Source organism: Streptopelia decaocto, assembly GCF_964273445.1.
Source record: "Streptopelia decaocto genome assembly, chromosome: 9".
Classification (NCBI taxonomy): Eukaryota; Metazoa; Chordata; class Aves; order Columbiformes; family Columbidae; genus Streptopelia; species Streptopelia decaocto.
In genome coordinates, this window is record NC_138664.1 from 4,406,727 (window position 1) to 4,432,299 (window position 25,573).

The window sequence follows — 25,573 nt, forward strand, 5'->3', positions numbered from 1 at the left end:
TCACACCGCTCTTTTTGGGTTTTTTTGTGCCCCTTTTTCCACTTCATTCTTTTGCCTTTTTCTCATTTTGCCTCTTTCTTGCGCCTTTTTCTTTCACCCCTTTCTCTGTTTTACCATTTACCTCTTTTTCTTTTTTCACCTTTCTGGTTTTTTGAGGGCTTTTATTTTGGCCTATTTTGGTTTGTTTTTTGGGTTTTTTTTTTTTGCCTTTTTCTGTTTTTTACCTCTTCCCTCCCATTTCTTTTTTCCTATTTTTTTTTCTTTCTTTTTTTCCTCTTTTTTTTCTGGCTTTTTCAGGGTGTTTTTTTCTTTTCCCTTCCCCTCCCCTCTCTTTTTTTTTTTTTTTCTTTTAATGGCCCTTTTTTTTGTCCTTTTTCACCCTTTTTTTTCCTCTTTTCTCTTTTTACACTTTTTTAACCACTTTTTTTTTTTCAGATTTTTATTTTCTGCATCTATTTTTGCCCTTTTTTTTTCCTTTTTCTCTTTTTTTCACCTCTTTTTCCACACCTCTCCCTGTGTTTCCACTTTTCCTTTTGCCCCCTTTTTTTTTTCCCTTTTATTTGCCTCTTTCTCTTTCTTTCACCCCTTTTTCCACCTCTTTCTTCGCCCATTTCTGTTTTCACCCTGCCTCTTTTTGCCATTTTTCCACCTTTTCTTCTTTGTCTCTTTGTTTTCATTGCCTCTTTTTTTTCTCTTTCTCTTTTTTTGTTCACCTTTTTGCCTTTTTAATTTTTCCCCTATTTATTTCTTTGCCCTTTTCCACATTTTTGTTTTACCTTTTTCTTTTTTGCATTTTTTCACCTTTTTTTTAACTTTTTTTTTTCCCCTTTTATTTTTCCTTTGGTGCATTTTTTTTCCAAACGATTTTCTTTTTTTTTTTTTTTGCCTCTTTCTTTTTCTCTCGCCTCTTTCTTTATCTTTTTGATATTTTTTAGGCCTTTTTTTTTTTTTGCACACTTTTTTTGCCTTTTTCTATTTCTCTTTTTTTCCCTTTTCGTTTTCTTTCTCCTGTTTTCGTGTTTCAAAGGCTGCAAGTTACTCTCTTCCCAAAGCCCCGAACCTCCCCCGGTTTGTGCTGCGGGGGTTACGCCGTGCGTGTCACAGGCTCCGCGTTCGAAGGGGCGTTAGTGAAGAAGACGAGCAGGAGGAAGGAAGCCGGAGGGTGGAGCCGCAGTGGTGGTTTCCACACATCCCTCCCATCCTTTGGCTGTCACAAAACAACCTCTTTATTTAGGACACCGGACAAAGGGTGTTTCTCCTCGGGTGGATTTGGGATGATCTGTTCAGTGGAGGAGGCACAGCCCCACATCTTGCAGCTCCGACAGCTCAGAAGAGACTGAATATGTGTGACACGCGGCATTTATGGAAGAGCCCAAATCGCTGCGTCTGTCTTGGTTTGTGATTCAACTCCTCCCCTCGCTTTCCATTGTCCAAACCGGCAAAATATCACACACACACGACCCAGCACTAACATTTTTCGCGGGGAGGGGGGGAAGCGGGCGCTGTGCCCCCGTGCGGCCACTAGGGGGCGCGCGCGGACAGGCAAAGGCCCCTGCAGCTTTATTTATTGTTATGTTATGATGTTTATGTTATGTTATGTTATGTTATGTTATGTTATGTTATGTTATGTTATGTTATATGTTATGTTATATGTTATGTTATATGTTATGTTATATCATATTATATTGTATCCTATTGTATTCTACTGTATTATATCCTATTGTATCGTATTGTATCATATTATGTTATATTATGTTACATTATCTTACATTCTAGATCCCAATAAAATATAAAAACTAGTATTGCTATAATTAAAGTTAATTTAATAATATATCTATATATGTTTTATATTATTAATATATAAATATATATATCAATCTATAATTTAATATCATAACATTAATATTATGCATAGTTACATAACATATAAAGTCTACAGTGATACATCGTATCATAGCACATAGTAACGTGACGTTTTCATATTACATCATTATGCTATATATTTTAAGAACATATTATATTTTATATTATAATATAATTATAATATATTATGGCCTTAATATTAATTATGTCATGATTATGGCTTATTATATTGGTATCTGTAACAGAATGTAACAATATTATATAATTATGATTAGTATGATAGACTATGATATACTATACTAATATACTATAATATACTACATATAATAAGATGCATAATAATATATAGCACTCTATGACCTAACATATTATATAATATTGTATTATTTTATATTATATTATTTATATATTTTTATATTTTATATTATATTATTTATATATTTTTATTATAGTATATGATTTTATATAACACATCACCTATGTAATAATTTATATTATATTTAAAATATACTATCCAAATACACATAATATTTTATATTTTTATGATTTTTAATCTTTAGTAACATAAACACACTGCCCTTTTACGCACAAATAATACACACACACACACACACACAAATACACACACACAATCAGCCACACACAAATATACCCACCCCTTACACACACAACTACCCGCACTTAGACTCTTGTCATATACACCCCCATATCCGCACACAGAGGTACAAATTGACAGTCAAAGTCTCACTTGAGCTAATAGTTCATTGTTAAACAGGTAATGAAGAGACGAGACAAAAAAATAAAATAAGAAATTTGCATGGAATATTTATTTTGATAAACATTGTGTACTCCAAACAACTACATGTTATGTCAGTTGTAAGCCACCATCTGTTGGAACCAACGTCCCAAGGGTTCTTTTGTCATCATAAACCAGACAGTCACTGCATTACCGTGGTCTGCGGACACAGAGCTTCCAAGTGCAAAGCAGATTATCAGAAAAGACACATTGTTGACCTCCTGAACAACCCGGACAATGCTAAACTCCGTAAAAATGCTTCGTATGTCTGCATTTTAGTTGTCTTAGTGCCATTGTAATAAATTAATAGAAAATATATCTTTTTTTTTTTCATTGGAAAGTCTATAAGAAAATGTACAAACATCTAACTCCGAAAAAGGACCAGCTATTTCGGCGACAGGTAAAACAAGCAAAAAAAAAAACAACCCCAAGCATCCAAACAAACAGATAGACAAACAAACAAAATGCAATCAAAAAAAGCCCACTCTACCAATGGCAATTGTGTAGGCAAACACAGAAACATTTGCAGTAATAAAACCTTACAGAGGGTAACTGCAGCTTGTGCGGGGGCTGTACAGGACGTACAGAGAACAGTCGGGTAATTCACTTGTCAAAATGTGCAGGTGCAAATTCTAGAACAGTCAAAGATTGATAAGTAATCATGGCACAAAGCTATTGCTGACGGGTGATGGTGTCAGGCTGCGTTCTGTCTCCATCCCTAAAGGCTGGTGGGAGCCCTTTGTATTTCACTGCCCCGTTGCACTACGGGGATGCTCTGTTATCCCTCAGGCTTACAGAATGCAGCGATCCCAAACTCCTATTCACTGCGAGCCCCACCTGAGCTCCAAACAGGCCCCACGTGCCAAGAGAGAACAAGCTAAACGTTTTCTTCTCTTAATAAGGTAATATTTTTTTAGGAAAAAAAAAAAGAAAAAAGAGCTTTTCCTAAAGCCAAGTCTTATGATTGCACCCTGAGAATTCCCAAAAATAGTAAAATCAGAAGCTACACTTGAGCACAAGGGCAGCGTGCTCATACAAGCTGAACCAACCAGTCCAGGGGATGGACCCACCTGGTCTGAGCCTCCCGGGCGTTCACACGCTCCCAGAGAGCAGGAGAAGGGAACCAGCTGGCAGAGCACCTCAGAGAGCCAGATCCTAAACCAGGGTCATCTGAGCCCGGCTTTCCTGCCCACTGTTTAAGTGCTTGTGAAGAAATACTCCTGCGTCAGTCCATCTCTTGGAAGTGAGTGTGGTCCACTAACACTGGTGCAATGATACCAACCGAATTGCCTCAGGACAGCAAAGAGGTTTCAGTAACCCAGACTAATGTACTCAAGGGACTTATTTTTTTAAGTCTATTTGCTTGACTTCAGGGACCTGGCTGTATTTTGGTTATAAGAGAACATCAGATAAATGATGTTAGGATAAGAATGGTTGAACCACAAGTGAGACTGACTTTTTCAAGGAATAGCTTGTGAAACCTCCAAACCACCATAAGACACTGTGGAAAAAGAAAACGCTCACCTTTTACAAGTGTTGCCTATTCATTCTAGAAATGGCACAAATACCTAAAGAGCATTTGGTAACAGATTCTTGTTGGGAAGCAAGGGAGGAAAAACTTGGTGCTTTTTTAAAAAAAAAAATACAAACCAAAACCAACACCAACAATACATACAACATTCATTGAGTTCAACTATAGAATAAGACTGAAAAGAACATTTCCAGTTTCAAAACCCAGGAGAGACTTGAGTGGAATGTAAGCTGCAGCACTGTCTAAATTTTGCTCATGGTTGCTTTGACTTTCAGAGCAACTGATCTAAACCAGGGTTATAACACCTGCCCAGCCTTTGGAACGACACACAAAATCCTCGCTCTTTCATTCCAGCTGCAAGATGATAACGTTTTGGATACAGTGGGAAAAAAATGACATGAGCTTGAATTAAAACAGAACAAAATGAATTAACCATCAGCAACTAGAATAATTTCTGCAGCAATGGGGACAGGCAGAGAGAAAGTGAGGAAACAAACCCAGATATTATTGGCAAAACTGACATTCTATGTGCTTTGAAAAGCTCGTCATCCTATTTTTTACCCTTTCCCCCTTAGATTTCTTAGAACAGCCACAGCCTCCAGAGATGCCTTCATGGCACTTCTGAAGAACAGACAGAAACATCACTGTACGCTGGAAGTGCTTACAGCATTTTACAAGATAATGTTTAATTTCCCAGCTTCAAGAGATGTCCCCGCAGGAGTCCTGATTCACACTAATCTGCCTTCATAACCCAGATATTGCTTTGAAGAAGGGGGGAAGGAGGCACAAGACATCCACCTAGTGTATGGGGAGTCCCACTAATTCTTCAGCTACCTGTTAAGACCTCTGTCACCTTCCATCTCATGTAACTGTTCCAGGAGGATCAAGACACTCATGCCCTTAAGCCTGTGGACAGGATCAGAAAGCACCACACAGCAGAGGGGGCTGATCCTGCTCCCTCTGCTCTCCCTGGAGCCGCCCACCCTATCTGAGGTTGAATAAGGTGAGTCCCAGTATTCCCAGTTAGAAACTGGAAGCCTTGAACAGGACGACTTTGGCTACCATAAACCCTCCAGACTGATCCTGAACAGTATTACTGTATGGGAAAGGCTGAGAAAATATATGTGCTCATAGACATTGCTTTCCTTCTAGCCTACAGCTGCTTGTTGAAGGAAAACTTTCAATTCGAGCAGCCACTATTAAAAAACCTTCATCCATAGGAGAAACACAATTTTCCGAGCAAACAGAAATATGTGGTTTCAACAGCCCCTGCTGGCATATTTTATCTGCTCCTTCTCTAATCTCTTCCCCAACTATGTGCATGTACAACACAGATCCCAAAGAGCTTGATCAAATATCATTGAAGCTTTAGGATAAATTCTTACTGTCCATTAAAGTTTCCCAGCATCTAGGTAATCATTCATTGAATCTTTCTATATTAGATTTTCAACCAGCCTTTGAATTGGTATTTCATGTTTATATGAGCAAATAGTTAAACCAGGGGAAAAAAAAAGTGTTTTGACAACTTAGAGGCTGGTAAAAGCAATAATCCTCGATGGCTGTCAGGCCTATAGCTCCCCCTTCAATAGGCAGCACGTAAGTTAGTCTGTCACAGGCTTGCTGATAAAACCAGCACCGTGTAGAACAGGTCAAACCTCGCTTAGTAACACGAGAGTCAACCGGCGAGGGGCTGGTGATCACAGAACACGCTGATCGCAGAGGAGAAGGCTTTTCTGTCACACGTGGCCACTCTAGCTACTTACAGTCAGATTTCTTTGTGAACAACAAGAAGACGACAACGCTGCGCCCCTGGAGCGGGGTGCCTGCAGTCAGCCCACCCCGCGGGGGCAGCGCCGGCAGCCAGAGCTCTCTGTCCTCATAACTTCATTTTCTTCACCACAGGAATTGGCAGCGCTTGGTAGATTTTAGCAGAGTCCTCATCAGTGACCAGCTTCACCCAGACAGGGCGGAAGCTGCCTTTGAAGCCCACAAAAGCCATTTTTTCTGCAAATCAGAGCAAATGTATTATTAGGAGTATGCCAGGGCTGCCCAGAAAAACACCCGTGTGGTGGCTACACCCCCTGGCTGGATGGATGCGGGTTCACAAGAGCACGCACATGCACTCAAGCTTTCCCAATTATGCATTCTCCAGGTACTAAAGAAATACCTTCCCAATGAAGCTTAATTAAAATTGTATTTGCATGTTGTATGCTTCTATTAATTAACCATGTGTGATACATAGCAGAGAAGAAAGAGAGGAGGAAACACCCTTCTTAGCAGGCGGCTTGAGCTCTCTTTTGAAGCTGTAATTGTTTGCATGGTGGTCATACTCAAAACCCTTTCCTGCTTGGGAAAGGTGAGGGGGTGATGAGGGCCAGCACAACAGACAAAACCTACATTAGCGAGCTTACACACACAAAAGAGGAAAGCAAGTCAAAAACTCACAGAGCTGATCAGAGCAACATGCACAGTAAAGCAATACTCTAGTGCAGTATATGATGATTTGAAATCTATAGGCTTTGGGCCATCAAGTCAGAATTTTGTTGCAAGTGAAAAGCAGCTAAAAATAAGTTCAGAGAAGTAAAAAAATCCTGTTTGGGGGCATTTAGTGTGAAAAAAAAAAAAAGTCCAATATTCCTATTGTTAAAGTGCCTTTTTTATTTAAAACTAATCTGGAAAATCAAAACTCCTGAATTCTTTACTTCTAAGAACAACTACCAGAGCACTTTTCCCTTCTACAGTATTAAAGTGAGTGCTGTTATCCAAAGCTGCAGTGGGTACAACCTTACCGAATATACAAATGACTGTTCCCAGGATGTTTGAGCACATGCTGATAGAAACAAGCAAGGCAAAGTTAAGAAGTAGGAAAAGGTCCTAGTTGGAATGAAGGGAAGGGAATAGTTCAAAGGGGTTTAAAATTGAGTTTTTAAAAAGTGGTTACCTTTTAATCTAAACCCCTCTCCTGCTCCAAGTTTCTCCAGTACTTTAGTCCATGGTCCTCTTGAAATGAATCTTCCTTTAGATGTCACCAGCACTATGGAGCTGAAGAAAACAAAGCCATTTATAAACAGATGAAGAGACAGAACACATTCCTTGCTTGTTGGTCTTGAGCAGCAGTAACTCCTGCCTGTGTGACCCATAGACACTCATGAACTACAGTGGTTTCTGCTTTAATGCCTTGTGTCAACGCTTTCCAACAGTTCAGTCAAATATTCGCTTTTCCAATCATGTAAAACCCACTAGAAAGCAGACAGAACTTTTTTTGTTTGTTTGTTTTTCCTTTAAAACACTCTTTTCTAGGATGATTTACAGGTTTCCAACCAGCAGTTCTATCCTGCTTTACTCAGAACATGCTCCTCCTGGGATGCTCTTAGCAAGTCTCAGGTAATTTCTTGTTCTTTCATCATTAGCAGATTAAACCTGAAGAACTTCACTTATTTGAGACCTGCTGGCCTGACAATTTTCCTTCATTGTCAGCCTGCTTTTGCTTAAAAAAGTGTATTATTAATATTATTACTGCCTTAGTTGCATGTACTGTGTTTCATCTCAAAATTCTTGGGGTCCTCTACAAGTGCCAAGTGATAAACAAAAGACTTGAGGTGAATTAAGTTAATGTGAATCTGCAAATGCTTGGTTAAAACTCAGTAGCTGCCTAGGCTTAATTCAAGAGGAGCAGAATAAAAATCCATGTTAAACCTGAAGAGATAATCACATAGTGATACTTTTTGGGGGAGAAACACAGGATACTCAGCGAATTTTAGCTCCCTACAAGACACACAAACACCCCCAATGATTATCTCAAAGCCTAACGAGGAAGAGCTACACTCCAGTGAGTTCTATAGAAGTTTTGCTAGTAAGTTCAGTGAGGCTGGGATGTCTTCTTTGTTCACCTCCCAATTAAACCTGCACAACAGTAATTGAGCAAACACTTCCTTAGATTAAATTATTTCATTCCACCTTGCAGGGTTCCCATGGATGAAACTTCCCTGACTCAAAAGGCATTTGCAGTCTCGGAGGACGGGAGCCTTGCTGGGTCTGCTTTCCAGCATCACAGTGGACACGAGTCACCGAAATTAATTAGGGAACAGCTCCTGCAGAGCTCCAGCCCTGAGCTGCCCGGAGCAGCAGTTACATCTTAACACCTCAGCTGGAACTGGAACTGTTCAGGGAAAAATAGCAACGGGTGGTGGCGGAGGAACAGAGAAGAAAAGGAGTTAAGAATCATCAGGACTTTTCTCAGAATAAACCTGAGGTGCTTACAAGTCCTCCAGTACTTACAAGAGTGGATTGGGCTGGCAGGCTGGTTTTGACTACTTTGCAAATGCTAAATCACCTACTTTTTCTTCCTTCAGTTCACTAAAATCATTACTTTCTATTAAGCCTTTTCTGCTATGGAAGTTTAAAATAAATTCGCCAGATGTTTTGTTTTCTTGTCCCTGGGAAACTCGTTCAGAGAATACAATGAGGCTCAGAAAGACTTAAATACTTGAGAAGTCTGATTACAATTCAGTCTTCTAAAGTAAGAAAGAATCCAGGAGCTGGATCTAGCCAGGACTGAGATTGGATTTTTTGTAAAGGAGGATAACGGCCTCTCTGAAAAGCTTTTTATGAAATAAAAGACAGCAACTACCACGCTTCTCCGCAGTTATTACTCGATGTATTTTTTTGCAATCTTCAGAATTATTTAAGACACTAGAAACAAATCTTGATCCACCTGCATGGCACCCTGCTGAAACCTCCCCCGCGAGCCTCTAGAACAAATGCCAGAACAATATCCTGTTATCTGTCCACAGTTATGTCAGATGATTCAGCAACAAAGCAATCATATTTGTATTAAATGTTACATAACAGATTTCCAATCAAAACAGATTTAATAACGATGAAATATATCCATTTCCCAATAGCATTCCACAAACTAATATGAGAACAAGCCCTTTGGTTAAAGAGTTTCTGATGTTGTGCCCAGACAACAGCCACTGTCCTTCAGGATGCAGGAACATGTGTTGGATACTTATCACTCAAAAAACTCTGCATTTCTGGCTGCCCGTACTTAAAAAATAAAAGCACTCAGCCCTTATGTCTGGGCAGGGAACATGTGCAAAGAGGAATTTGTTTTATGAGCGGAATTTTCTGCTATTTGAGAGAGCATGCAGGCAACAGAAAAATGTAAACTGCGCACATCTGTGCCGATAAGTGCAGAGTCTGTGAATTTAAGTCTGCAGTTTGTCTGTAACTCAGAGCATAAATGTAGATCTGCAGTTTATTAATCACGTGTACCCCTGCAGTTTATCTGGGGCTCAGTCAGTTCCTAGATCACACAGTCTGCATCCTGCTGCTGCCTGCACGTCCCGCTCACATTTGGACTCAGTTGGAGCCAGCAGGTACAAGAACTCATTGTCAGCCCGGTCAGTCTGGCCCATGTTGGGTGACAAAAACCAGGAAAAAGATGAGTGTTGCACGGCATTCTTGTATATTACTCCTTCGTAGCACCAGATTATTTACTTACTGATCTCTGATGTTGTTGACGTAATTTTCTATCTGTGCTGGGATTCCTTGTAGAATTGAGTTTTTGAATGTCACACGATCAACAACTTTCCCATGATGCCCATCAATCACAACCAGCTGGATACCCTCATCAGTGAGGAAAAACCTCACACCATCGACCTGTGGATGTGGAATAATATTCTTAATCTGTCAAAGTAACACAATTACAAAGAACTACCTGTAAGAAGCACTAGAAGTGTTGAGCCATGGGACTGCTCTTTCTATCAAAGGGCAGAATTCTAGATCTCTGACGTCAAGCTAATACGCATTCCTGCTAATATGTAGAAGTTACAACTTTTTTTTTTTCCAAAATACAAAGCAAAAGAGACCTGAATTTAACTATCCAAGGTAACTTCATAAGCAACTCTTCCATAAAAACAAAGCAAATATCTTAAACTTTTGTCCCATAAAGTTCATGGGGAAGATCTGCTCACCTCAATGTATGCAAAGTCATCCTTTAGGTGGAAGTACTGTTTCTTATAAGTTTCTATTTTCACTTCTAGTAGGTGGTCCTTAGTCTTCTGTTTCCAAAAAAAAAAAAAACCAAAAAGAAAATAGTTTCTGGTGAGGATGTCCATTACCTGAACACTGCATTTTTAGAAAACATTTTAAACCTTGAAGTTCAATCAAAAGGAAAGCTACATAATAAGTACTAACTCGCCAAATTACATAGTTAGTGAGACTAAGCACAATGGTAATCTATTTGCTTATCCTGTCATTTAAATTGTTTAATCAAATGGTAAAGTATAAGTGATTCTTCCTTTAGAGAGCTGACACATAACTCTCTGAGGCTTTGCTGTGCACTCCTGCTTCGAGGGTGCAAAAAACCAAACCAAAACAAAAGACAAAACCCCAAACCAAGCAACCAACCAACTAAACAAAACAAACAAAAAACCCAACCCAGATAAATATCCCCTTTCTTCCCCCAGAACCAGACCGGGCTGGATATAGGATACATCATGAAATCCTTTACATGAATGACACACTCAGCTCTGCAGTCCCCTCTCTGACAATCTGCTCTTAGAGCCAGGCAAGAAAGCTTGTGTGTCTCCAGAATCGCATTCCCTGGGCCAACCTGTCTTCCAGCTCATCACTTTTCACCCTGTGAAAACAGAGCCCCTAAAGACTGAGTATCCAACTTCAAAAGAAATCTTGGGTAGCTCTGTCCTTTGGGGGCCTGCGCTCTCTGCACATGCAAGAACCTGTTTCATACTGTTTCACATACCTGGAGCATTTCAGAAGATCAGGCAGAGGTTATACTGAACCTGGGACAGTCTTTCTATGTTTATAGCCACAACATATGCTAGAACTACAGACTGACAGGCACAATAATTCTGTGATAAGAAATCAACTGCTTTACCAGTTGTGCACCAGAGAGCTTCTTAGGCATTGGCACTTCTACTATTGGTGTCTCAATGTACTTGGGATAGGCCATGGCTTCGCAGTCACTGATGCCAGCAGTCTTTGGGATCACAGCTTTGATCCTTATTCGTTCGCAGCCTTTGACAGAGCAGAAAGCAAATTTATCCTTCTCATTTTGAGCTTTGAGTTTCAGAAACAGCAGCCTGCAGGCAGGGGAGAAAAGTGAACAGCAACTTTGAGACTTCTGTGAGAAAGGTTACTTAGTCCCGGTTTTGGTGGACTTCTTACGAATGCTTTGCAATAACGTGTGTTGCAAACCCTCAGTGTTGATGTCTGCATTTTATAGTGCTCAACATCCCACATGCAAATACAGGGGACATGCATCTCTGAAATGGTTTGAGCAGGTCAGGGAATATAAAAGAGAAACAAGATGACATCTGAACTCCCTTTGAGCTCTATTTTATGATGATATATTTATGTCGAAATACATGCTTTGTACTCTAGCTCTTTTCTTTCTTTCCCATTATTTTAATTCTTTAAAAGAAAATAACAGGCTTTACACCCTTAGTTCCTGTGCATCCCTGTCGTAATGTTTATAAATAGTTGCTGTTCAAAACAAAAGGAGTTGGGTGTGTTTCCAGTTCAGTTTCATGGTCTGCGCTTTGCTTGTCTCTTTTTTTCCTAATTCGTATTAATTTGGCAAAGCATTTACTGCCAGAGTAACTGGCAGTGCAGCAGAGGCTGGGAATGACTGGCAGCTGTGGGAGTCCCAGGAAAATTAAATGCTGGTCACATTCCCAGAAAGACTTTCTGGTTTTGTTGTGATCTCCGCTGATGGCATCAGCCAAACAGCTCACGATTCCAGCAGCTTTCTCAAAGCCGTGTCCAATCAGCAACGTCTGCTTCCTTACCCGGTGTCCTCATCCCAGTAGTAGTATCCTTTGGTAGGATATCTGTGCTCCAGTTTCTCCATTTGAGAGGTTCTATAGAAGGTTCCAGTTTTGTACGTTTTCTTCAAGAGACGGTTGTGGATGTCTGAGAGAATGGAAAACGTCGTCCCTTTAGGATAGCAAAACCCTACTTGGATCCAGTCGTTCCTAAAAATAGCAAAGACCCACGTTATAACAAGTCAACACATGACTATTATTTTCCTGGGCAAGCCAGAAGCCAAACTAAATAATTCACTCTGAAATGTAACTTATTTTTTTCCTGGCCAGTTAAAATTTTAATGGCTTGGGATGAATCAATGAAATGTAAATTAGACATAACAACCATGGGTTAGTTAAGCAATGTGGGTCAAATCTGCTCCTGACTTCCACACCTGTGACTCCCATGCACCAGGAATTAATTAGTATTAGGCTTCTAAAAATGAACTGTGTTATCTTGAAGGGCTTCCTGGGGGAGGTAACAGGAGTCTGAGATGTCAACTGTTAAGATGGTGAACTCAATGGACTTCCTGGAACAAGCACGTTCATTCTGGAAGAGCTCATGAGGTGATGACCTCACCCATTAAAAATGTGCAGTTACATTACTGGGCTGGAATGTTGGAATTCGGTCAGATCACTCACTTGTTGAAGTTGATGAGCCATATGGCCAGCTCTTCAGGGGCTGTCTTGTCCCAGTGGATGGTGTAGCCTTTCCTCAGAGTTACAACTGGCTGATACTGCTGGTAATGACTGCTTTTGCTCAAAGCCCCTTCCAAGTAGAGTGGGTGATTGTGGTAGTCGTTTTTTATTATTTTCATTTTCAGGTTGGCTGGCTTGTAGGCTTGGATGTATATCTAGATGAAAAAAAGTTCACCAAGGGTTTAATGAACTACAGTAAAACATTAAATGTGCAGCTACTCAACAGAAGTGGACCCGTGTGAGTGCCGTACACTTGTATATTCAGTTTCTTAGGCTTCTTTTTCAACTAAATAAACTGTTTTCAGAAAAAAAATAAGGATCATTTCCTCATCCACTGAGTTCAAGATTATGTGCCAGTTAAGGTTTCAAACAGACCTGCTCTAGGGCTGAAGAATTTTTCAGTATTAATGATGACCCTCAGCAGTGGGACAGATCTATCTTACACATCTGATTTCTGAACAAAGACCCTTCTGTCTGGATTTCAGAAGCAGGAAAACCAGGTCAGTGGTTACAAATTTGCTTTAGTGGTACTATGCAGAAAAAAAACACAACAGTTGCAACACCCAAACCAAAAAAAAAGGCGCTACTCATCAAAGGAAAAGTGAGGACTCTCTCACGGCAACGGCACCCAGAGCTCGTGTGGTAGGAAGAATAGTTTGGTGGTTACACAACAGGATGAAAGATCATAAGAGTCGAAATCTAATTTTGACTCCTTAGCACATTTCCCATAACACTGTGGGCAACACTTCCCTCCATAAATCAAAGAAAAATAACTAGCTGACAGCCCATAGATTTATGAATATGAATCTGTCAATGCTCATGGAGCTCTTAGGGGGCTTCAGGCAGAAGCTGTTAGAGCTGTTAATGGTCTAGGGCAAAGTGTCTGGAAATGTACCACAGAATCTTCATGTTCAAAACCATCTGTGCAAACATGAAGATAAATAAATGCTGAGCACCTGAAGAAAGTCAGCTTTTAAAGGGCAGACTTTACAGTGCAAATAAATTTAAAATAAAGCGATAACAATACTGCAAAGTACGCAGCTTTACCTGCGCAAAGTGTCCGCTGCAGATGGAACCTCTCCAGTCAGGCACGTCAATGCAGTCAGGGTGCTTGATTAACCAGTTATCTTCTTTTATGAGATATGAACCTGGATATTCCGACACAGAACCATCTACATCATGAAAAACTGATGTTTTATCACCATCCATATCCAGATCATTGAACCAGGGTCCAGGTTCTCCAAAGAAGACCCTTGAGGTAATCTAAACAAAACAGTGAAACACATTTACATTTCCAGATAAGAATTAATCACTTACAGTACAGAACAAAGGTTGGCTATGGTCACTTGAGTGGCTCAAAGGACCCGTTTTCTGACTTTATTTGGCATCAGAAAGTAGCTTGGACAAGAAATAATGTTGAGTTTGTGGGTCAGCTTGGGCATGAAGAAATCCATGTGTGCATTAACATCACCATTCTTTAAATGGCCACAGATTTCAGCTGCTCAGCTTGAGACATTGTGGGCTTGATGTTCAATGGCTCTGAGGCCCCATGACTCCGGACAAAGCCTGGCACTGCAGGTGCTTTGAGATAGGATTTATGTGGTAATAAAACTACAAGCTTCTGAAACTGAGCATCCAAAAATGGAAGAACCGAAATATTGGTTTTGTTAGTCAGCAGGAACATCAGTGTTATTTAGTATAGGAATATTAGAATTGTCTCTCCATTGCCCGCACGCTGCCTCTTGGTTAAGCCTGAAGTCAGCACTGAGCTGGGTAACACACTTAAAAGGTGTGTTTGATTTGTCAGACAGAGCAGATGCGGATTTCCCTGCTGACCACGGGGGAAAGGCTAAAACAACCAGCATTTCAGCCTCCACTGTGAGAAGGTTTGTTTTAAAATTCTGGAGGAAGGTTCAGGAGACAGTGTGATTTCACTAAAGCCACTTCGGTCTTTGTCTGCTAATTTATTTGTAAGGTTCCAAAGCCACATAAAGTCACACTGATGCTGGGAACAATCAGCAACCTCCCCTGGGAAATGGCTGCGCAGACAACTCCGGACTGATATTTTTATCCAGCATAAACAAATGTCATGTCACCAGCCTGCCTGGTGCAACGTGAGAGAGTGAGCGACCAACACTTTTAGGGGAATTTTGCTTTTCCCGTCCCATTTGGCACAAGGATTGCTAGTCAGCACTTTTCCTGACACACGAGCAAGTCTGCTAATTTTCTGAAAGTTAAGCAACCCAAATAATTTCGGTCCTAACCACTTTATTTACTTATTTGTTTGTAATGTTTGGCTGTTGGATTTAACAGCCGCTAGAGGTGAACCTCAGCAAACCAGTTAGCACATCTTTGTGCAAGCAAATACAAAAATAACTCAAAAGCACAGACCCCTAGACAGGTTCAGACCAGCACCCAGAAGTTCATACTGTAGTTTGGCAGACCCTTTTTGGCTGGGTCCTGCTCTCATGTATGTCTGCAGAACTGGAGTCTGTGGGATTACCCCGGTGTGCAGGGCTGCAGAATCACCCTGCACTAGCTCAGTTTCACTGGCTGTTCCCCAAATCGGTATTTTCTGCTTCCAGGTGAGTTAGACCTTCCACAACACACTCCCCTCAGTTGTTGCTTTAATATTATACTGCTGTTGAAAATAAGAGAGCAGATTCTTCTCCTTATTTCGACATTTTCTGAGACGCACAGAAGTGGAAATGATTTCCATTTGAATGTCACTATTTTTTTGAAACTAACGTCTGCCTCTGGCTTGCTGCAAGCCTGTCAGAGAATTGGATTTTTTTGTTATTTCATCCATCCAATATTCTCTTTCTAAGCTGCCACCCTCTTTGTTAAACTTCTGGCAAAGATAATGGGCAACCTCCTGAAGGTCTTGTGTTTTCTCTTAAAGGCTGCTGCACCTTTTTTGCCCACAACCCCATTTCCAAGCCAAGAGGAAAAGGCTTTGCTGGGAAGGACAACTCACAGGGACGTCTTCAAAATGAATGTCGGTGACGTTGTTGTTGGGGCAGCTCTGCCAGGCGTTGTTGAGGCGGAAGGCCAGGGCACTCGTGTGCCGGCCGTCCAGGGCAGCAAATTTGCGGAAGGTGCAGTTCTGGACGTTGATCGGTCCATCATAAAATTGTATCCCTCGAATGGGAAAATCCCTAAAACACATTTGGAAAGACGGAAAGACTTGGTCATGACACATTAGCAGGAGGATGAGTATGTATTCTAGACATGCACAGTCCCATAGCACTTGTTTCTCAGCTGCTTTCATTTCCCACAGTCCTTAGGATGACTCCTGAGTTCGTGTTTTGGAAGAGAAGGGATTTCCTTCCCTTTTAGGTCTGCAAAGTCCTCTTATCCTTGCAAGTTCAGCTCAAGTTCTCTATGTCTGAACAGACCATCTTTATTTGGTCTGTGCTCCTCCAGGGAAGGAACTTACAGCAATGCCAAAGCATTGACCTAAAAATGAATAAATCCAAGTTTGCCATCAGAAATGAGTTCTGCAGCAGTGAAACCTGAAACTCATCAGAGCTGCACTGGGCCAAGTTACAGCAGGGCTAAAAGAAGGACAGAAAGAGTGCAATTTGACTGCAATAAAATGGATCTGAAAACAAGGAAAGGTCTTACAATCTATAGGGTTGAAAAGAGGTGAAGGAGCAGACTAAGGAACCTTTATTAACAGCCTTTCTGATATCATCTGTAAAGTAAAGAACATGCCATTTTTCACACTGATTAGGTGCATGAGATGCTTAAACTCCTCAAGAGGCTGAGATGTTTCAAATTTCACTCATGATAAATAAATTTGATCCCTTCCTCATAAGAATGGTTTCCCTTAGACAAGACTTGCCTGCTCCTGTGCATTTGTTCTGTTACTGTGAGTTTCTCCACACAACACCCAAGATGAGATATGCCCACATATATATGTAAAGGATATTAGGAGAGTCATAGCAGATTGGCTTTTCATTCTAGCTATAGTTAATAATAAGCCTTTTGTATCACTACTAAAAAGCAAAGTTGAGGCACATAATATAGCGGAAAAAAAATCAGCTGAGCTGTTTGTTCCCTGTAGGGCTACCATTAGGATAACTATGTTTTTAGGTATAACAACAAAACATTATTGCACTTGCAAACCAATGAGTAGGACTAAGGTCTAGGAAGAGGCCACACACAAAGTTCACTGGACATTTCAAAACTATTTAGCAAAGGCAACAAACTCCTGTAGCACAGCAGCAACCGTAACAGCAGTTCTGAGAACATCTATGACCACGTCTGGGCCAGTCCCAGACCAGCAAAGGGCTTCTATGAGGTTTCCTGGCAGCTGACCTGGATGGATACTGTCACATTACTGCTGACCACATACCCAGAAGTGCCCAGCTAGCACACACACCTCTTTGCTGTCTTCTCAGCTCTGTTTGCAAAGGGGAGGTGGAAGGAACAAGGATTTCGATGCTGTCTTGGCAGCCTTCAGGTATGTACCTGCCAGCAGCGGCTGCACAGTGAGGACTTTGGGATGGGGAGATATGAAACCAAGTCCTTTGTGTGTCATGGTTATTAAACCGAACATTGCTTAAGAAACCATGCTGGGCTGGAATTTGCACTGGGGGTGGGAACAGAGAACGCTTTGCTGTGCTGAGCTGAACTTACGGGCCGATGGGCAGGGTCCTTCCCCTGTGATCCAGACCTCCAGGTCCCCAGATCTCGTTGTCCATCGTCTCGGTGCCCAGGTTCCCGCTCTCGCCAACAAACAGGCTGTTCTTGATTTCTTGCTTTGAGCCATCGTCATGAGGGAAAGTCCCACCACTAGGAAGGAGGGAAGGGCTGGAGGTGATGGGGCTGCTCACCCCCATCCCACCAGCTGTGCCCCAGGCTGCAGCACAACCTGGCCACACTTACCTGGCCAAGGTCAGGCCAATGCCGTTGTCAGCAAACCTGCAAAGAGAAGAGAGATGCTTCAGAAGACGTTTGGTTTTGCTTTGGTTTATCATGTCAAGCTAAAATAACCAAATCTATGAGGTGGGGGGCAGCAGGGCTTAATTACTGAACAGTGTTCATGGGGAACTCATGCTTTTCCAGGTTTGTTCCCTGTCCAGCTTTGGAAGATCTTTCTTTGGCATATCTTATGTATATGAAGATCATATGAAGCAGCAGACGTGCACCTGATTGCTCCAAGCTGAGGTTAAGCTGGTGATTACTGGGCATAGTTTACTTGTCTGATAAAGCTTTTCCCTGTGTCTAATGACTGTGCTCTTTTCACTGTTAGGTAAAAAGATCATGTTTCTCTCTCACTCCAACTAGTTTTTATTATTTAATAATACTTTGCATTAAGCACACCTCTGTGCTCCCTATGAGATACTGCTTCTGTAAAATATCTTTACAAGACAAGGTGTTATAAAAGCAGAGAAGCTTGGCTTCTCTTTCATCAACAGGAAGACAGAGATCAGGTCTTCCTTATTATTAAAATAAGATTAAAAAAAAAAAAAAAAAAAAAAATGTCCAGCCACTTTGCTGAAATTCCAAAGCTTTCAGACGAGCTAAATCACAACTGTCAGTCCACAACTCCTGCTTATAGGAATTCATGTGACAGTATGAGTAAGCCTTTATGGTATCGGCACATCAGTGCCACACTTAACACTTCTGTCACTATTCTCAGCAAAACCAGCAGCAGAGTCGGCAGCAGAGCAAACCCAGCTTTGTCCCGTGTCTGTCTGTAGATGGCAGCCCTCCACACGCTATCGCCTCCCCTCTGCTTGCGGCAGCCCCACAGACACACACAGTAGTTTATATACCGCACGCCACATTAACATTTGTTTCGTTAATGTAATGCATAAGTCTTCCTGTAGCAATACAAATGGAAATTACTGTGGCTATAATGACAATTACAGTGTGATGGCTGCTCCCTCAAATTCATGTGCACTTATAGGTTTGCTGCCGGAAACTGATGAACTACTCAGTCTTCCAGCAGCCTCCACACGCTGCATTTGCTCCATAAGCAACACAGATGTCTAAATGACATGAGTGTGATCCGCAAAGACAATTCTTGCTGGTCATGGAGTGTGCTAGACACTTCTGACTCATAAGTTCAAATAAGCATAAATTGTATTATCAATATTGTATTTCTGAGTGTTCTGCTACAGCCTCATTCTTGCCAGCCTGACTGGTCACTAGAGCCTGTTCGTACCACCGGTTGCTTTAAGAGGTTTGGGTCACTGGAAGGTAAGGCAGCTCTGGCCGGTAATTGGACACCAGATAACAGTGTGACAGCTATTCCTACCAGGGTTATCACAACATGCCTCCTAAAGTAACTTTTTCCTTTTTCTCCACTTTCTTCATTGAGGTTGATATCAAGAGCCTGGCTCAGCAAAAGAAACTGTAGGAGATCGTCTGTTTTCAAGCGCAAAACAAATATCTGTTCTGACCAGCGCAGGAAATGGCCTTCAAAGGGTACAGCATGCACTTGCCCAGTCTCCCTCCCTCACTGGTATGATGCATAGTTTTATGTCTGCTCCGTCAGGACTTGCTTATTCAGCATAACAGTGAACCACATAAAACTGATCTGTGAGCTGGCTTAGCCAGGGAAGGTGGTGGATTTTTCTGCTTTCTTTTCAAAGCATCTCATTTCTAATGTAAAAAATTGTGGTTTATTTCTAGTCATTTTCATCTATGTATCTGCGTGAGTGTGACCATTTTTGAACGCTGGTCAGAATCACATAGAGAAATAATCAGAAAACAGTTCAGACAAAGCAGGTTCTGTTTGTGTAAAATAATGCCTGTGTTTACTTAACGTTTCATCTGTATTTCAATCTTGGCCATATGAAAGGTGCAAAGCAATATAAATAGTCTGAACCACAGCTATGCTGGCCATAAACACCAGGCTGAACTTTGAGAGTTGAAATAAGGCAAAACTCACTGGCAGTTGTCCAGCCACACATCTCCACCCCGCAGCCAGGCCCCGTGATCCTGATTCTTGTAGGCAATAAAGCGCTCAATTATTGCAGGTTCCCTGGGCTTCAAAGGATCAGCATCTTTGTGTGGGCTGTATCTGTAACCAGGAGGAGAGAAGAAAGGTTGGGGAGGGAAGGCAGCCTTGCTCGGTGCACAACTCTGCTGAACATCTGGTTTCTGCTAACTCAGGAACAGCTTTAGGAGAACAGTCCAACCAAGTGGCGTGTGTAGGCAAGCGGCGATGGCCAGACCCAGCTGCCAAGGGAAGGACGGTCCAGGCAGAGCAGTTGTAAAGACCCACTCCAAGTTTCCTTTCACCTTTCCATTATTGTATTGCTGATATATTGCTGAAAGCATGGAAAGTTTATTATTGCTCCCAAAAGCCTGAGATATTTTTTAATCCCTTACTGTTATCCTTTAGCACATTCCTGTTATTTAGATAAATATCCTTTCGTTTTCCCTTTTGAGCATTCTTATCTCCTAACCTTGGCTATACTGTGGCAAGGAGTACCACTGCCAAATTTTGCTTGCTGTGGAAAGGAATTAAAACATCTTGGAGAAGGGCTGAGATTATGTCCTCTGCTATTCCCACTATATGTTCCCAGGACACACATATGAGATGCTTTAACTCTAAAGTTCTCAAGTATGATGAAATACTGGCCTGATGTAGGAAAAAAGCAGACACAAGCGGAAAATGCAGCAATGTGTGCCCTCAGCTGCTGCATGTCGGCCACAGGATCTGAGCAAGGATCTGGCTCGCAATGGTGATGCTGAGCTCAGCTGTCATTTACCCAGGCACAGCTCTCCCTTCTGCTACCGAAGGAGCATCTTCCATCACACTACGCAGCTCAGAAAGCTGACAGATGAGTATCCAACTCCGTGCCAGCAACGGATGGTCCAGAGATTAAAATTCATACCTCACCAACGGGTAGCAAGGCCAAGCTGTCAAATCGCTAACAGATATTCAATAGCGCTTTGCTTTGCTTAATAGGCCATCATATCAGTCTAAAACTGAGCATCAGGCTGATAGCGTTCCAGTAAATGAATATTGTTTTGGCAGCTTCATCACTGTGAATTTGCTTTCAGAGAGATTTAGTATCAGCCTTTGTGAATTCCCCAGACATTGTTAAATACAGATATTTTGAGATGGATTCCAGTTTCATTCACATCCGTATAACCAGAGGAACACTACAGAGTACAGAATTTGGCCAGGATATTTAATGCTGTAACTGAACGCAGAATAATCTCTCCAGATGTCCAGCCTACCTCCAAGTCTGCCCCAGCCAGTCCAGCTATAATCATTTATTCAGTCTTTCAGACTTGACACATGAAAAGTGGAAAGTGGTATAAATAATCGGAGCTGCAGCCTGTGCTGGTGGGTTATACCCGAGCACAAACATGACTGCATTATGAATTGCTTGGCTTCAAGGGGTCGTTCCTGCCTTTGTATGGCAAGGGACAAATTGCCTTTTGTAATTACTTACTGCGCCTGTGGCAGCAGGCAGTTTCTCAAAGCACACGTTCAGCTACATGGAAAAGCAGCATCAAGTTCCCAAGAGAATCTGGAGGTACTTGCAGAGCAGGCTGCTCTTAATAAATTATTTTTTTAGCAGTTACTTTTGTTAGTAGACTATAATTAATCATTTCAATTAATTGAGCATTGAAATAATGTAAATAATGTTCGCTTTTGAACACCTTTTAGCATCAGCTGCTAGGCAGGGCACTGGAGTGATGTGGATCACAGATAACCGATATGTGAGCTTCTGTCTGGGTGCCCCTGGGGATGAGGACTGATCCCAGCCCTGTGGTGCTTGCCCAGTGCATGACCACAGCAATCTGTGTAACTCACACCCCAGAGATGGAAAAGAGAAAAGGAAGAAATGAACAGCCATTCTCCCCTGTTGAGCACGGGTTTTCGGCAGGTTTCTCTTCCCTACGTGGTTTCTTCTGTCAGGAAACTCACTCATGGGGGAATGCAGGTTGCGTGCAACTGCAGGCAATTGGTCTGTCAGGAAAGAAAACTATGAAACTTGAGAATATTTAAGCCCTTTTCTCTCCATGGGATTGGTAACTAAGTTAAGAGCCAGATTCAAACTCTAAGGAGATAAAAGGGTGCAAGACCTCACCTAGGCATTCCTGCTCCAGCAGGGGGATTGGACTAGATGATCTTTTGAGGTCTCTTCCAATCCCAAACATACTGTGATACTGTGAAGTGCGGTCCTTATGCTATTATATTTTGCCCACAAGAAGCCCTCTGCTTACATCAGCCTCCTCACTGGGCTCAGCTTTGGGCAAAGAGTGGGGATTCTCAGAAGCCACCAGACCATGGTAGGTTTGCTGATACGATAGGCTCTATAGAGAAGTTTCCAGTATTTCTAAATGACTCGATGATGCTGCACAGAGTCTGTGCACAGCAGCAGGGATGATGGGTTGCTCTGTGTATTCAATTGTAATTATTATTGTAGTGTCAGATTTGGGAGTAGACAGAAACTGGAAATAAAAGTGTGAGCTCTGCTACATAAGCACTCCCTATTCAAGCAGGTCCTAAAAGAATGAAGAAGATCAACAGCATTTCCAGGAAATACTTTAATTTCTTATTCCTGGGAAACTCTTGCAGCAAGTTATGCCTAACGGGGCTGTTGACTGGACAACATTTCATTTTCTTGCTTATCTACAAAAAATAAAAAGTCAGCGGTACACCCTGTAGCAGATGTAACATTCACACCAGCTCAGCTCAGAGCTAAAAAGCAAGGACAAAACCAGAAGGGTGTGGGTGCTGGGGGTCCATTAGGAAGGGTAATGGAGAGGATTAAGTTAGAAAGTGGTAAACTAAGACCTCTTCTCAATAAAAGCCACTCCAAAGGCATTGCTATGATTATTGTCAACTTCCTTGGGGGGAATTTTATAGCTTTCAGACAGTGCTATAGAGAAGTATTTTCCAAACCCAACTGTACAAAATGCTTTACCTCCCAGAAATCAGTGTCAGGATAGGTCTTTTATCCTTGGCAGAGGCTGGAGTGGTTTTAACGCCATTATCGATGATCATTCCAGCCTAAAACAGAAATGCAATATTACAGTAAATATTCTGTATATATTGTACAGTTCTCTCCATCCCTAGGCTCTACCTCCAACTGTTCTAAGCCCGAGTCACTCACACAATCCCAATAACTGCTTCTGTTTGTAGCATGTGAAACAGAGGAGCTACCAGGACTACCCAGACCTGCAGACATCCCCCCAAACTGCCACAGATTTCCAGAAACGGCATCTCCCTGGTAAACGCGTGTATGCCCATAACCACAGACACCCTGCTGCAGTCTAAAGCACTCGGTAGCACACAGCCCCACAACACAGCATGCTAAGGGTAAATAAGTAAAGAGAAGGCGATCAGACACAGAGGCCTGTATTTATGCCTCTAGAAGCTGTTCAGCTAATTGCTAACATTGGCAGCTGAGGTCTATAATTAGACAAACCACCAGTAGATGCTCCTGGAGGCACTACTTTAGGAGCGCAGAAGCAGAGCAGCAGCCTGAGCAGAGGCAAGAGCCTCTTTGAATGCCCAAGAGCCAAGCGAAGCGGGTGCTGGCTGACTCCGAGAGCTCCCACGCCAGCATTCAAGCTGCTTTATCTGCAGACACAAACAAGCTTGCAGTAACTTTTGGTGAAACAGAAAGCACAGGCATTAATAGCTTGCAGACCCAAAGAGCTGGAGCGAGAAGATGGTGTTTTTTTCCGAGGCAGCATTCCCATTGCGTGCAGACTCACCCGGTAGTTGGAATGTGCTCGGTTGTTGGAGAATTTCCCCATCGGCATGTGCTCCGAGTAGCCGGGGGAATACATGCCTGCCGAGGGCCCTGTCGGCACGTGGTGCAGAACAAACCAAAAGCCTGTTTCCTGATAAAGAGAATGGACATCTGAGCCTCTGCTTGAACGTCTTTGCTGGTCTACATTAGCCCAAGGATTTATCAGCAAAGCCGCAAGACGTAAGCCAGCAGATTTCAGAACAAATCACAGCCAGCAGCATTGACCTGATAACTATTTGTGGCAAAGAGTTTAACACACACATATATTCACATTAATGTCCTCACTTCTTCAAGGTGCCTTAAGCTCTGACATCTGTAGTGAAACTATAAGCGAGACCTTCAAAATCTGTAACACATACACTGACGTCCTCTGGTGACTTCCTGGTCACATCTTAAAAATCAGATCATTTTCATTTAGTTGCCTAAAAATGTATCTAGGAGCCCAAATCTAGGTACTCAGATTTGGAAGCTTTGGAAAGACCACATCTCTTTGTTTAAGGCTTGGTTTACTTGTTTATTTGTCTTAGTAGGAAATAAAGGCTCCTGATGTGATCAAGAATCCCTATGGAATTAGCATTAGTGCTGATTGAAATTTCAGAGCACCATTACTGTACTGCAACAAACAGAATCATTGCCAAAGACTTCACTGGGACTCCACAGTCACATCTATTTAATTTATTCAGGCTGCACACTGTGCAAAGGCTGGGAATTTTGTTAAAGCCATCCAGCTCTAGAAACAGCAAGTGACAAGAAGTGTGGAGCAAAAAGAAAAGCATTATTTTTTATTGGCAGCACTGGCCACGTTAATATAAGCCTCGATCTTGCAGTTTCAAAAATGCCTGAGTAACTGAAGCATATTTATTCCAGCAAGAGCCTCCGCTTTTCAGGGCTGTAACTGGTCTGAATTGTTACCAAAAAAGAAACTTCTGCACTCACTTCAGATCCAGCGGCTGCACAGTTTACAAGGTTGTTGTGTGGGTTGGCTATCCAGAAGGTGGATACAGCGCTGCAGGTCAGAAAAACAAAGAATAACTTGAAAATGACACTTTGAGCACACACCAGAGTCAGCAATCAACACACCCCCAGTACGGGCAGGGCCAATAACTCTGTAGATAAGGGGTCCTGCCTAGGGGGCAAAGGGGATGTTGTTTTTTTTCTTCTTTTTCTCTTCCCATACCACATGTGTCCTCTGAGGTTTGACAGAGAGCATGGCCTTATCTTTTAAAACCCCAAGTATTAAAAGAGGAATTTTGACTGCAATTCCAAGCCTGCTATGAAGCTGTCAGATGTCAATCATGTTTTATGATAAGGTAAAAATATGCTGTTGCACAAGTCACAGAAAAGAACTTTGCCCCCAAATAAGCCCTCAGGTTCATTAGAGACTCATTTAATCCAGGCACCCAACGAATTGCCTCTTAAGGGCTTTGCAAGTGTACCCCAGTACCCGCCTTTTCCAAGAGCTGCTGTGATTCATTAATTTTATTTGCTCCCACTCCCCTATGCATTTCTTTTGGGACAAAAGGACTCCATTTGTCTAATGCACATAAAAGACTCTTAATTGAAAGATTCCCATCAAGGATGAAAGATCAATCCATCACTGTCCATCCTGTGACATACAGCATTCATTAACCAACAGGCACATGAACTTCGGGAGGGAAACATCCAGCACTTAGAGCCAGCAGACTGGCTCCTTGAACTGGTTGGGTGAGATTTGCCCTCCTGCAGGGGATAAACCTATGGAATCCTAATGTCTATTTCAAATTTGCTATGAAGGACTTCACAGGGGCTTTAGGCCAACTGATTTTACTGGCCTAAGATGAAGTTCTGTTTGTGCGGCTTTATCATTAAAAGACAGCAAAATTTTTCTAATTTTGGGCATGGGACTAGTCTAGAAAAAAAACAATTTGAGATGATCTATAGAGTACCTCCTGCTGCGTAGGCAAGGGCAAGGACATTGTATTTCCACAGGGACCTGTCTTTCAGCCCAATCTTGCTCCTCAAAGCCAAGTGGATTGGACAGGTTCCTGTGTCATTTGGCACATTCCTATTGTCTTAATTTCTAGCAGCCTCTTCCAAGCTGAATGAGCTGCAGTCAGTGCTTGTCCACCGT

At 41.9% G+C, this 25,573-nt stretch overlaps 1 protein-coding gene across 2 annotated transcripts in view; it reads right to left on the reverse strand.

Annotated features, from left to right (window-relative positions):
- Positions 1-2,663: 2,663 nt before the first annotated feature.
- CEMIP (cell migration inducing hyaluronidase 1) overlaps positions 2,664-25,573 on the reverse strand; it is a 54,515-nt gene continuing 31,605 nt past the window's right edge. For both annotated transcript variants that reach the window (XM_082060979.1, XM_082060978.1), the window contains exons 14-28: positions 24,400-24,469; positions 23,426-23,554; positions 22,630-22,715; positions 19,629-19,760; positions 17,615-17,650; positions 17,366-17,521; positions 15,699-15,879; positions 13,769-13,984; positions 12,665-12,876; positions 12,008-12,193; positions 11,095-11,299; positions 10,169-10,255; positions 9,697-9,854; positions 7,132-7,232; positions 2,664-6,194 (exon numbers count right to left, since the gene is read on the reverse strand). In XM_082060979.1, the coding sequence (XP_081917105.1) occupies positions 6,067-6,194; positions 7,132-7,232; positions 9,697-9,854; positions 10,169-10,255; positions 11,095-11,299; positions 12,008-12,193; positions 12,665-12,876; positions 13,769-13,984; positions 15,699-15,879; positions 17,366-17,521; positions 17,615-17,650; positions 19,629-19,760; positions 22,630-22,715; positions 23,426-23,554; positions 24,400-24,469 (2,083 nt within the window). In that variant the 3' untranslated portion in view covers positions 2,664-6,066. The remainder of the gene's footprint in view (positions 6,195-7,131; positions 7,233-9,696; positions 9,855-10,168; positions 10,256-11,094; positions 11,300-12,007; positions 12,194-12,664; positions 12,877-13,768; positions 13,985-15,698; positions 15,880-17,365; positions 17,522-17,614; positions 17,651-19,628; positions 19,761-22,629; positions 22,716-23,425; positions 23,555-24,399; positions 24,470-25,573) is intronic.